General features: G+C 37.2%; 1 protein-coding gene and 1 non-coding gene across 5 annotated transcripts in view; one reads left to right on the top strand and one right to left on the bottom strand.

The window, feature by feature from the left end:
• CDK15 (cyclin dependent kinase 15) overlaps positions 1-10,709 on the bottom strand; it is an 84,379-nt gene extending 73,670 nt beyond the window's left edge. For 2 of the 4 annotated variants that reach the window (XM_045480769.1, XM_045480767.1), the window contains exons 1-4: positions 10,470-10,709; positions 9,610-9,759; positions 9,315-9,412; positions 1,687-1,766 (exon numbers count right to left, since the gene is read on the bottom strand). In XM_045480769.1, the coding sequence (XP_045336725.1) occupies positions 1,687-1,766; positions 9,315-9,412; positions 9,610-9,759; positions 10,470-10,592 (451 nt within the window). In that variant the 5' untranslated portion in view covers positions 10,593-10,709. The remainder of the gene's footprint in view (positions 1-1,686; positions 1,767-9,314; positions 9,413-9,609; positions 9,760-10,469) is intronic. The other 2 variants (XM_045480770.1, XM_045480768.1) reach the window with 1 other exon arrangement.
• A 1,540-nt stretch (positions 10,710-12,249) lies between these two features.
• On the top strand, positions 12,250-12,356 carry LOC123600132. Its single transcript, XR_006713511.1, has one exon. It is a non-coding gene; the product is annotated as a U6 spliceosomal RNA (small nuclear RNA).
• The last annotated feature ends 1,983 nt before the right edge of the window (positions 12,357-14,339 follow it).

Raw genomic sequence — 14,339 nt, 5'->3', positions numbered from 1 at the left:
TCCAGAATGCACCTGATCCTACCAGGATGAATTCCCGGCTAACCTGACGGCCATTTGGCCCCTATACTCAAATTCAAAACGACATATTTCCCACGGGCTCTAAAAGACTTTTGAAAATGGCATCAAATTCAGTTATAAACTCATTTTGTAAATTGCTTTTTCCATGCCTGTTTGCATAACCCATCCTTCCAAGCTCAGTTCAAAATCTACTGACTCCATTAGCCACACTGAGACTAACTGGTTCTCATATTAGTTTATGTCTCTTTTTAACATCCATTATAACACTTGTAACCTGAATCATCTGCTCTGTTAAGACTGAAAATGACAGAGAGCAAAAATCAGGGCTTTTTCTTCTCATCCTTCATAATGCCCAGCAATATGCTGGGCATATAAGTGTGTGTTCCATAAAGAAGGGAAAATAGTTAACAGGGGAGAAAGTAAAAGAGAAGAGACATTTCTTTTCTTCTTCTTCTTCTTCTTCTTCTTCTTCTTCTTCTTCTTCATCGTCGTCTTTTTTTTTTTTTTTTTTTTTCTGAAATTGATAGCAATCCTATCATCATTAGATTTCAAATGGCTCATGTAGGGGCGCCTGGGTAGATCGATCAGTTAAGAGTCCAACCTGAGCTCATTTCATGATCTCGTGCTTTATGGCTTTGAGCCCCACGTCAGGATCAGTGCTGACAGCTCAGAGCCTGAAGCCTGCTTCGGAGTCTGTGTCTCCCTCTCTCTCTGCCCCTCCCCTGCTCATGCTCTGTCTCTCTCTGTCTCAAAAATAAATAAAAACATTAAAAAAAGAATAAATCATAAAATGATGGTATAAATATGCTCCAAAAACTATAATGAAGAATACGGTTGCAATTATTATTATTTTTTAATTTAAATTCAAGCTAGTTAACATACAGCGTAGTACTGGTTTTAGGAGTAGAATCCAGTGATTCATCACTTATATAAGTGCTCATCCCAACAAGTGCCCTCCTTAATGCCCATCACCCACTTAGCCCATCCCCCCCTAGTGCCCCTCCAACAATCCTCAGTTTTTTTTTCTGTATTTAAGAGTCTCTCATGGTTTGCCTCCCTCTCTTTTTAACTTATTTTTCCTTCCCTTCCCCTATGTTCATCTGTTGTGTTTCTTAAATTTCACATTTGAGTGAAATCATGATATTTATCTTTCTCTGACTGACTTACTTCACCTAGCATAATACACTCTAGCTCCAACCGTGTTGTTGCAAATGGCAAGATTGCATTCTTTTTGAATGTTGAGTAATATTCCATTGTGTGTAGATATATATCTATATTTATATCTATATCTACACACATTCCATTGTGTATGTATATATCTACACACATACCTACCACATCCTCTTTATCCACTCATCCGTTGATGGACATTTGGACTCTTTCCATAATTTGGTTATTGTGGATGGCACTGCTATAAACTTTGGGGTGCATGTGCCCCTTCAAATCAACATTTTTGTATCCTTTGGACAAGTACCTAGTAGTGTAATTGCTGGGTCATAGGATAGTTCTATTTTTAATTTTTTGAGGAACTTCCATACTATTCTCCAGTTGTGATTATAATATTACTTCTAGAAATATCAAAAGCTAGATGCTGAATGGATAGATTCAATGGATTTTTTTTTTTCTTACCAAATCAAGGACCTGTAAGATAGATCTCTTGGATCTTACCTTCCCGAATAGCTGTAAATGGGACTCCTTCCTCTTCATTCATGCTAATGACTTTTAGAGCCACTAGTTGTCCATTTATCCTGGAAGAGTTGGGGGTGGGGAGAGGGATGGGGAGGACACACATTTATTGAGATGGTTCATAGCAGCAGTTTATACTAAGGATAGTTTAATGAAAGTAGCTTTTCCTTCCAAATATATTCCAGCATATGAATCCACAATTTTCTAAAAATAGGCAGTTTTAAAAGTCATATGTATGTATACCAAAATATTTTTTTTTTCCTCTTTACTCATTATAGAAACGTTGGAGAACACAGAAAGGCACTAAACCCATCCTCATAATACTTTGATGTATATTGTTCCTTTCATTTCCTTTTCTGCACTTATTTGGACCATCCTTATTTTTCATCTGAATTATTGTAGTGGCCACCTAACAGTTTCCCTACTTGTACATTTCTACCCCTACTGTCTCAATAGAGCAGCCCAGGGGATCCTTTTTAAGGGAATTTCAGAATAAATCACTTCTCTGCTCAAAACCTACCATTATTGTCACATTTCAATCTGTTAAAATTTTTTTCTTATGTATTTATTTATTTTGATAGAGAGAGAGAGAGAGAGAGCGCACGCACGCAAGCAGGGGAGGGGCAGAGGGAAGGAGAGACAGAATCCCAAGCAGGCTCTGCACCATCAGCACAGAGCCCAATGGGGGGAGGGGGGGGGTGCTGGAACCCACAAACTGTGAGATCATGACCTGAGCCAAGATCAAAAGTTGGATGCTTAACTGAGCCACCCAGGTGCCCTGGTCACATTTCAATCTGAATAAAAGCCAAATTCTTACAACTACCTTCTAGGTGCCACCTGACCTGCCCAGGCCCACCATTACCTCTTTCTCTAACCTCCTCTTGCTCTCCCCTTATTCAATGTTTTGTTCACGGATGTAAGTGAGGTGCCAGAGAACTGAGATTTTAATACATGTATAAATACGCGATTTTCAATACAGTGGGATTCATGTCATGTTATCAGTAACTTGCTTTTCTGCCATTTTTCTTTTATTCATTCTTTATAGTATAGGATGATATTTAATTAAATATTTAATGATGATATAATATTTTATCATATAAATACACTACAGTGTGTTTATGCTTGGCCGGTTCCAAATGCTTTTAAAATGTTTCTTTTGACTATTATAAAAATACAGTCATGATCATGTCTGTATCAGTCTTTTCACACAGCCCCCATTCTTTTCTTAGGGTTGAGTTGGAATTGCTAAGTCAGAGTATGCTGTGCACAAGTTTTTATTGTTTTGAATGCATGTTCCCAAATTATGCCACAGAGTGATTACACCACTCACTGGTCATGAGAATGGCCATCCCAGCACTTTCTTGCCAACACTGGGCAGAGTTTTTATTTTGTTTTGTTTTTTCATTTTTTAGAACAGATTTAGATTTACAGAAAAATTGAGAAGATAATACAGAGAGTTCTCACATACCCCACATCCAGTTTCTTCCACTGTGAATATATTAGTATGATACATTTGTTGTAATTAATGAACCAATATTGATACACTATTATTAACTAACGCTTATAGTTTATTAACTAACGCTTATGGTTACTGTGAGATCATGACCTGAGCCGAAATCAAGAGTCAGCTGCTTTATTGACTGAGCCACCCAGGTGCCTCATAATAGAACAAAATAGAAATAGCTGAAATGTCCAACATTAGAAGAACAATTTAAAAATGTGTGGTACATCAACGCAACGGAATATTTTGAATTCATGACAAAAACTCAAGTCCAGAGACATGTAGAAAGTGGAAAATATTCATGATAAAATAAATAGAATACAAAATAGCAAGCACACCATGTTTGTAACTTTAAATAAACCATGTGCAAGTAGAAGACAAATTGTGCATGTGCAATTGTTATGCTAGAGTGATGGATTATAGATCATTTTTCAAAGTTATTTATTTACTTTGAGAGAGACAGAGCAAGCAGGAAAGGGGCAGAGAGAGAAGTAGAATCCCAAGCTGACAGCATGGAGCCTGACACTGTGAGATCATGACCTGAGCCGAAATCAAGAGTCTGCTGCTTAATTGACTGAGCCACCCAGGTGCCTCATAGATGATTTTTAAGTTTATTTTATTTTAATTTTTCAGAGAGAGAGTGAGAGAGGAGATACAGTGTGAGCAGGGGAGAGGCACAGAGGGAGAGAAAGAGAACCTTAAGCAGGCTCCATGCTCAATGCAGAACCCCATGAGGGCTTAATCCCAGGACCCTTGGATCATGACCTGAGCTGGAATCAAGAGTGAGACGCTTAACCGGTTGAGCCACCCAGGCACCCTGATGATTTTTAAGTTTTAAAAATTTACTTGCTGTTACATATTGCCTTTTTTAAAAATAACATTTACAAGTTTATTATGGTTTTCCAACTTGATTTCAAAATGCATTCTTTTTATCTTTTTTAAAGTAGATATGGTAGATACGTAAAAATTTATGAAATCAATAAATTTATCTATCTTAGTCTTTTTGAACTTGAGACATAATCAACGTACAGAATTTGTAGGTTAAATCTGTACAATGTCTGATACATTTACATATTGCAGTATGATTATCAGGATTTCTTTAGTTGTTTTTTTTTTTTTTTTTTTTTTTTTTTTAGTTGATTTATTTATTTTGGGTGAGGGGAAGGGCAGAGAGAGGGGGAGAGAGAATCCCAAGCAGCCTCTGGGCTGTCAGTGCACAGCCTACACGGGGCTCGACCTCCCAAACCGTGTGACAATCACCTGAGCTGAAAGAGTTGGACGCTCAGTCGACTGAGCTACACTGGCACCCCCAGGATTTCCTTAGTTTTTACCTAATGTCCTTTCTCTGTTAGCATACCGCATTATATATAGTTGTCATGTCTCCTTAGGCTCCTCTTGGCTGTGATAGATTCCTAGACTTGTTGATGACCATGACAGTTTTGAGGAGTAATGGTGAAAAATTTTGTAGCATACCTCTCTATTGCAGCATTTCTGACTTTTTTTTTTTTTTTTTTTTTGATGATTAGTTGGGGGATATGGATTTTGAGAAGGTAAAGTGCCATTTTCATCCCATCATATTAAGGATACATACTATTGTCAGAATTTATGACTTTATATTGGCCTTAATCACCAGGCTGAGACAGTATCTGTCAGGTTTCTTCACTGTAGTTCTTTCCCCCTCAACTCCCTTTCCACAGTGTACTTTTGGAAGAATGTCACTATGAGTAGGTCACACTTAAGGAGTGGGGATTTATGCTTCAACTCCTTGAGGGTGGGTTATTTACATAAATTATTTGGAATTCTTCTGCACAGGAAAATTGTCTCTTCTCTCCCATTTATTAATTTATTGAGCCATTTATTTATATCAGTGTAGACTCATAGATATTTATTTTACACTTTGGGTTATAATCCAATATTAGTTTTTTGTTGCTCAAATATTCCAGATTTGTCCTTTGGGAGCTCTTTCAGTTGGTTCCTGTGTCCCTTTGACATACCCTCATAAATGTGGGGTTTGTTTTTTGGTGTCATACTTTTATCTTCATTTATTTTTTGCCTATTTAATTTGCCTAAAAAGGATTATCATATTTTGATTTCTATTTCTTTAACTACTTGTGGACCTGAATTTTCTTAAATTTATTGGTCTTTTCTGTTCTTTTGTGATTTGCTAATTTGCATTGGATATTGAAATATTTTGCATATCTTTTTAATTGAAATATTTTGTATATACTTTTCACCAATTTCTTTTGTCTATTTGAACATGTTTTTGAAATTTGGAACTTTAAAATTTTTATGAAGTTCAATATTTTCCAAAATGTTTTTTTTACTCAGAGCATACCTCTGTGAAATTCTCTCCACCCCCCAAAACAGTATTTTGGTCAAATATGTTTAGAAAATGCTTTACACTTTAAAATTTTTCTTGGCGCACTTGGGTGGCTCTGTCAGTTAAGCATCAGGTCATGATCTCACGTTTTGTGAGTTAGAGCCCTCCATTGGGCTCTGTGCTGACAGCTCAGAGCCTGGAGCCTGTTTCAGATTCTGTGTTTCTCTCTCTTTCTGCCCCTCCACTACTCTCCCTCTCAAAGATGAATAAACATTACAAAAGTTTTTTTTTTTTCAATTTTCTTAATCTTTCTTAGATAGTCATGGTATACATTAACATTTTAAAGATGCTGAGAGCATCTATAATAAGGAATCACATTTTTTACTTTGTTTTAGGGTTCCCTGCAACAATTTGGCAATAGTAACTTTCAATGAAATATCCTAAGGTATCTCAGAACTAGGGCTTCCTAGAACATACATGGGTAGATGGGGCACCATGGACACTTAAGGGTTCCGACTTCAGTGTTTTGAAGAGACAGACCTTTCTAGCCCAAAGGTTACACAGAATTCCTCTACCTATTCTTCCAGCTCTTATCTCTTCTTTTTCATTTAGCTCTTTAATCTACTAGGAATTCATATTATATATTTACTTTATTCCAAGTTGCTAACTATCATCCCAGCTTCGTTTATTGGACTGTCTTCTATTCCCCACTGATTTGATAGTGATTTGACGTATATACCATGATTATATATTAGATCTTACTAATACTTAGGTTTGTGACTGTTCTGGACTTAAAAAAATCATATTTCTTTGATCTGCCTTTTCTTATACTATACTATTTTAATTATTGTGGGTTTTGAACATATTTAGAATATATTAAAACTTGATGGGTGCCTGGGTGGATCAGTCGGTTGAGTATCTGTCTCTTGATTTTGGCTCAGATCATGAGATAGAGCCAGGTTCTAGCTGGCTCAGGTTCGTGGGGGGAGCCCCTGCCTTGGGCTCTATGCTGACAGTATGGAGCCTGCTTGGAATTTTCTCTCCCTCCCTTCCTCTGCCCCTCCCCTGCTTCCCATGCTTGTGCACACTCTCTCTCTCTCTGTTCCTCAAAATAAATAAATAAACTTTAAAAAATAACATATATTAAAACTTGCAATTAAAGAATCACTGACATCTTTGCACTATTAGATTTTCTAATTCAAATATTCTGTACTTCAATAACCTCTGGAATAACCCATAATACCTTATACACCCGATCTACTGCAACTGCAGCTCTTCCCCGTCCACGTGTCTTTCCACTCTCCCCTCCAATGCCTGGCCTACTCCTGCCTCAGGGATTTGTTGCTTGCTGTTCCCTCTGCATGAGGCTGTCTTCCACTATACATGCACATGGCTCCTGCCTCACCTTTGTCAGAGTCTGTGTTCAAGTGTTCCCTTCTCATCTCTCTATTTAGAATAGTCATCCACCACCCTACTCTGGCGCTCCCCATCCCTCTCCACTGTTTTATTCTTTTCCAAAGCACTTTTCACTCTTCGATAAACTCAGTCTTTCATTAATTTGTTTATTGCCTATCTTACCGTGACTAGTATGTACACTCCATACGAGCAGAGAATTTTGTCACCTTTGTTCTCCAATGAATCTTTATTGTCTAAAAGAGTGTCTGGCACACAGTAGGTGTTTAATAAATATTAGTAGAATGAATGAGTGCCTGTCTGACTCTTTCTCAAGTCTTTATGTCCCTCAGTTACCCTCGCCCATTTTATGACAGTAATGATTTTTGTTGTTGATGTTGTGAGAGTAACTTCCCTTACTGAACTTTCTAGTAACTGGTTATTGTTAATACACAAGACAACTTTTGATAAGTGTATTTTGATTTTGTAACTGATCACCTTATTCTGTCATACTGCTGCTACTGGTTCCTTAGATTATTGCCTTGGGTTTTTTAGGTAGACAATTCTGTAGTCCACAAAAATGATAGTCAGGGGTTTTCTTTGGTCATTGCATTGGCTAGAATATTTGCTATAATCTTTAACAGTGAAGGATAATGAGAATTCTTGTCCTATCTCTAAATCAATGGAGGTGTCTCTAGTATTTAAGAAAGAAGGTATGTGGATTGTTGATTTGAGATACTCTACATCATAATGAGGAATTATCATGCTATTCCTATCTTGTTCAGAGTTTTAAAAAGTAGTAATTGGTGTTGAATTTATTTGGCATCCATCTCTGTGATATTTTTTTACTTATTTTAAAATTATAAATGTAATGTCTTTGTGGTAAGAAATAACATGAAAAGTCTGAGTAATCTTTCTTTGCCCACCACAGTTTTAGCCACTAGAAGTAACTACATTTCACAATCTCTTATGCATTTTTCCAGACTCCTCGATGCACACATAAATTTATGCACACATAGTACACCTGAGTACTTTTTTTCTAAATGAGAATATAGGATACATATTGTTCTGTAACTTGCTTTTGTTTTTTAAAATATCGGACATCTCCTTGTATTGGTACATCTCCTTCATACTTTAGATGACTGCACACCACTTCACTGCATGGTGATTATTTAGCTAGTACTCCATGAATGGGCATTTGTGACCAGGTTTTTACTCTGATTTTTTTTTACTTTTTCTATTATAAATCTTGCTGCAATGAATGTACTTGTATGTATATCTCTATGCACTTAAACGAGTATTTCTAATGTATTTTTTTAAGTTTATCTGTTTTGAGACAGAGAGAGAGTGAGCCAGGGAGAGGTAGAGAGAGAGGGAGAGAGAGAATCCCAAGCAGGCTCCATGCTGTCAGCTCAGAGCCCAATGCAGGGCTCGATCTCACAAACTGCAAGATCATGACCTGAGCTGAAATCAAGAGTTGGACGTTTAGCCAACTGAGCCAATTAGGTGCCCCTCTGATGTATTTTTGAAACTATTACTCAGTTGACTCCCTTGAAGGAAACATTTTATATTCTTAGCTCCTAAGATAGTCTATGGAGTTGTATTAAATAATGTATATAAAATGATTTTTGCCTAAAATCCTGTTTTAACATTAAAAACTAATAATGTGATTACTAGGATAAATAATAACTAGTCTTACAATATTTATATTACATTTTTAAAATTAACATTTAACCACTATTGAGCTATTATTTTCTCCATTGGAACATAAATTAAAGAAAGCAGACCTTCTGACTTTCTCATCTTGGCTAAAAACCAATGAAGTTCATGGATCTTTCACATATGTTCAATAAACTTCATTAGCCAAAATGGGCACTTGGCTTCTGGATTAGCATTATTTTTTTTTTCTCCAACCATTTTATATATTTTACAAGTATACAAACCCAAATACTAATAATTTTTTGCATGTATCATGCTTTGTAGAAACCAAGTGCAGCTTCTTCTATGAAGGTAAGAGGAAGAATGAAGGAACAAATTCAACGTTGCAAACTCTGTCTTCGTATTTTAGGGAGAGACGTGAAAAACCCTTTAGAGACACCTTACCAGCTGCACTTGTGAAGAGCAGTAATTGTTCTTTGGGTCAGCAGTAGAAAAATTCTACTTTAAATGGAATAAAAGAAAGAAAAGTTGCTAAACGTCTTAGTGAACTGATTTTAACTAGGGCAAGAGAAGTTTGTTTTCCTTGCCAGACTATTTAAATCATCATGTCTCTCCCTGTTGACTATGGTGTCTTACACTGGTCCTGAACTTCTGTCATGTGTTACCTGGCTCTATAATTTCAAATCAGAGGGGTGGGATCCTCATCTCTAGAGTCTCTCCCAGCTATGAGTTACTCACCTGCTAATCCCCTTGTAAACTGTGGCATAAGAACCTTCACCCAGTTTCTCCAAGTTCAAGTAAGATGAGGCTGCCCCAAAAGGGAGGTTCTTCCTCTGCTTAAGGGGAATGGGGAGGGGAGAGAGGTGGGAAGGAAAGAAAGAACACATTTTTTAGGGTTGACATTTTTCCTAGAGAAATTAGCATTGCCCAAGTGTACTTGGGGTCCTCTCAGTACCTGCCCTAGAAGTAAAGGCCAGCCTCCTAGACAAGCATGTATTAAATCATTCTACTTCAACATCAGCTCTTCACTCACCCACTGAAAACCCTGCCTCAGATCCTCTTCCTGAAAAGAATCACTGTTACTCCGTGGCCTTTTACTCTTGTACTTCCGGGCACGGACCGCCTGAAGTCCCCTGGGGTGAAATGAAGTCATGGAACATGATGCTTCTTTTAGGTCTGTTAGCTAGAGAAAAAAGGCAGTACAGGAATAAAATGTATGCAAAGTCAAGACTCAGCAGCTGGCATAAAGCATTTCTTCTCCACTTATCTGATTGTTACTCTTCAGATGTTTTCTAAGCCTCCTACACCCCAAAAAGCAAATCCTTTCCCGAAAGTCAGATCCTTAAAAAAGACCATAATGATATCACCTACTAAAACTCTACATTGTTTCTTCACTTAAAAATATTTCTTTAACACTTAGATTAACCTAAATCTCTCTGATGGATGGTTTCCAATTTTTCTCTGTTTGGTTCAGTCTTTTCATGTTCTTTTAATTTATCTCTTTTGGGGAATAATTTTCTAGTATGTCATTGCTAATAATCATAAGCTAATCATTGTGATTTTGAATCCATAGCATACCAATACTGCAGCTTGCTTTCTGGGGCTCAGCTGTGTAACTTAGTACTTCAGATATTCCAAGAGAATAACTACTTTCTCAACTTCAAGTCAACTGAATTTCGTGTAGCCCAAAGCATAGGATTATTTTTCCCTTTTGCTTTACAAGAACATCCCCAAACTTGATAGCAACAGCCATAAATTCTCAGTGACTTTAATAGAATTTTCTTTTTATTGTTTTGACCCACCGCAGAGAAATCAGACCCTGCTCCAGAAAGGGAGTCTCTGAGCTCCCTAGTTTATCAACAGAGGAAGATGCTCCTCCCGGGTTACAAATACCTCGATCGCAGCCTCCGCTGGCACAGGCGCAGTCCTCTGACAGCTGTGTGCATCGCCTCCCTCCCAACAGCGATGGCAGCTGCATCCAGGCTGGAGGGTCTTTGTACACAGCTCTTGACCCATAATCTTCTAGGTTCAAGGAGAAAACCCGCACTTGAACCTCTTCCCCTCTGCTTCTCCTGTCCTCGTTCGCTCCCTTTTTGCCAGAGGTCAGCAATGCTGGAGCTTTCATATGACTCACATGAGGGCTCTGAGCAGAGCAGCCTCATGACTTCAGCAGTTTTCCTTATCAGCGCAAGAAACTACATCGAAAAGGTGGCCGCCTGCATTCTTACGTGCACAACCGAAAACAGGACAGCTAATATTGCATAGAATCAATCTTGGCACAAAGTTCTTATTCCAGGCATAAGTTAGTGCTGTTAGTATACCTAGCTTTTATGAATTTACATTGCTTATCCATGTAAATGATAATGATATTGATTAGGCTTCCCTGGTGCTAAAGTGGACATGTTGAGGAGTATTTTCTCCCTGCCTTTCATCTGAAAGCGTTTTGCTTCTCAGACTTTAAAATAAATTTGCAACCTAGCCAGCTTTTAGTAGTGAAAGAAACCACAGAATCATAGAACAAGAAAATAGTTCTCTCTTTGCCTCCAAGCAATAGTATATAATATTTAATAGCTCCAGAGCGGTAGTCATCCATTCACTGATTCAAAAATGATCTAGTAAGCACCTGTGTTGTTTTTACTATACAGATAGTGATATTATCCAATGGTGGGGAGAAAGGAGTTTGCATAAAATATCTCCTTCTCTTTCTCTCTTCTTCCCACTCCTTCCCCTTCCCCTTCCTGCCACATAAATGTAATTAATGTTTACCATATTAATAGCATGACATGTCAAGGAAACAGCTTGAGTTAACTTTGTAGTGTTTGAATAGAACTTTTTCTCTCATAGACTCCTAATGTTATTGCCACTATAATGTACTAATCAGAATGAGACAGGATGTAGGATACACACACACACACACACACACGCACACACACACACATACAATCAGTATCATTAAGGGGTGAAAAATGAGTCATGTCTATTACCACAGCAATATTTATATATATTTGATACCTGAACCTCAACAGTTAAAAGAAAGTTTCAGAGAATTTAATTATGTACATTATGAACATATTTAATTGAATATGAACATTTCATTATGAATTATGAAATTTGAAGTTTTATTTCAAAATTTCCATAAGAGAAGAGTTGTAAAATAGGCCAGTTTAAAGATTCACTCAAATTAGAGACATTTAGTAAAAAAAAAAAAAAAAAAAATGACCAGTTAAACTAATACCTCAAAAATTTTTATTTGGTTAAAGACCAAATAAACCTTTGACCAACAATCAACAGAAAGTGAAAGAAGTTAATTTCTCAGAATACTTAATTCTGTTAGAATTTATCATAATTTGATTATAATACCTTTTATGAGAAATGCTGATTTCTGCCTAAAAGGAGATTGTGAATTTTATCATACAAAACCCAGACCATGCATGAGACAGTTTTTCCTTATCACCCTCTAATTATCATAAGTTTTAGATTTTTTTTGAATGGCTAGCATTTTTATTAGGTAGGGGGTTATTCACCTAAGTCACAAATTGCTTAAATAGAATAGCCTGATATTTTTAAGGTTTAAAATGCTATGTTTAAATACTAGATGGGCTACTCAGGGAAACTGTGAAATACCCTTCAGAATTTTCAAAAATTATTTACAGTCTTCTTTAAAGTCAAGGAAGTGCTCAGTTTGGAAGCACATATACTAAAATCAGAACAATACTGAGAAGATCAGCACGGCCCCTGTGCAAGGATGACACACAAATTCCTGAAACGTTCCATATTGAAAAAATAAATAAATAAATAAATAAATAAATAAATAAAGTCAAGGAAAAATATTAAATGACTTCTTAATTCAAGCTCTAGGGGCATCTGAGTGGTTCAGTTGGTTAAGCATCCGACTTTGGCCCACGTCTTTATCTCAAGGTTTGTGGGTTCGAGCCCCACATCAGGCTTGCTGCTGTCAGTGCAGAGCCTGCTTTAGATTCTCTCTTTCTCTGTGCCCCTCCCCCCCCCAAAATAAATAAACATTAAAAAAAAAAAAATGTTTGGGGCACCTGGGTGGCTCAGTCGGTTGAGCGTCCGACTTCGGCTCAGGTCACGATCTCGAGGTCCGTGAGTTCGAGCCCCGCGTCGGGCTCTGTGCTGACAGCTCAGAGCCTGGAGCCTGCTTCACATTCTGTGTCTCCCTCCTTCTCTGCCCATCCCCCACTCATGCTGTCTTTCTTTCTCTCTCTCTCTCTCTCTCTGTCAAAAATAAATAAACATTAAAAATTAAAAAAAAAAAAAGATGTTTGCTAGATCTATGTCCAAAACAATTTTTATTATCAAATATTTCTGAGTAAGGACAGAAGATTTAGATGACTTCATTTTGAACTGTGAATTGGACCCAGTGCTCACACCACTCCAGGTTGGCCGGACCTACCTCAGCAGCCTGGTCAGTTTCATGGCTTGAGAAGCCCACTATGTTGTCTCAAAGCATGGCCACTGTTACTTCTACCTCCCCCTGTCACAGACCAAAGAGCCCCCACACATGAAGCTGACTGACAAGAGAGACTCCCATGCCTGGCCATAGCCTGTCAGGGTCAGGTGACACAATCGAGACATGAGGAAGTCCTGCGGAGTGCACTGCCATTATGATACCCACAATGTCTGTTAAGGAGGTGAGGCCAGCTCAGAAACACACTCCCTGCACCTGCTTGCTTTCCCTCCTTCTCTGCTTTGATTCCCTTTCTCCTCCCTTTTATTTCCCCGGGATTGCACATGACTTCTCCTCCTCAAAATTATTAAGTGTTAGCATGTAAGCTTTTGCTTCAGGCTGTTTTCAGGGAATCTGTATTAAGACAAATAGTAGCCATTTTTTAACAAGCAGTAAAATCACAGGTTATAGACAATTTCAGGCTAGATTCTCCCTCCCTATGTTTTTGGAGTCCTTTTTCCTTTCTCAGTCATTGGGTATTCAAACTACTCTACTATGTTTAGCTGAAAATTTACACTTTTTCCAATATTTGCATTCTGTCTAAATTTAGCCCAATTATTAGGAATTATGGTTTAATTATAACCTTTCTAGCATATGTAGATTATCACAAGTATTCAACAGACAGTAAGAGGAGGAATAATGTGAAGTTTGTCAGAAACATTAAAAATAAACATTCATACAATGGAGCAATATGCAGCTATAAAAAGGAGAGACCTCTATGTAATGATAGGCTATGATCATCAAAATACATTGTTAGGTGGAAAAAACAAAATGCTTTTGTGTTTTTGTGTGGCAAAGACATAAGGAGAAATACATTGTAGTCAGTAATTTTACTAACATTAGCAATATTGCTATTATTTGAAACTTATTGGTGTATTTTAGGATTAAACAAATACATAATTATGACAATGTCATCAGAACTAAACTTTTCAGCATAAGAAAAAATAGACATAAATATCAAATCATACAAACCAAATAAAAATCATGTTATCTTTATCTTTTTAAGCAATCTCTACACTCAATATGGGGCTCAAACTCATAACCCTGAGATCAAGAGTCACATGCTCTACTGAATGAGCCAGCCAGGTGCCCCCAAATCATGTTATCTTAAATTTTATTTGGAAATATCCATATGAACTTATAAATTTTGTTTCTTTAAAAACAAAATTCTGTCAGCCAAAAGACCTAGAAACAATGTTGACTCAATAGTAATGAACAACCCTAGTACTCCGTTTGTGGTCTCTAAATACCATTTTCCATTAAAAAAGAATCAAACATCCATGGAGAAATGG

The sequence above is a fragment of the Leopardus geoffroyi genome, chromosome C1 (genome assembly GCF_018350155.1).
Source record: "Leopardus geoffroyi isolate Oge1 chromosome C1, O.geoffroyi_Oge1_pat1.0, whole genome shotgun sequence".
In the NCBI taxonomy this organism is placed as follows: Eukaryota; Metazoa; Chordata; class Mammalia; order Carnivora; family Felidae; genus Leopardus; species Leopardus geoffroyi.
This window is presented reverse-complemented; position numbering and strand designations above follow the sequence as displayed.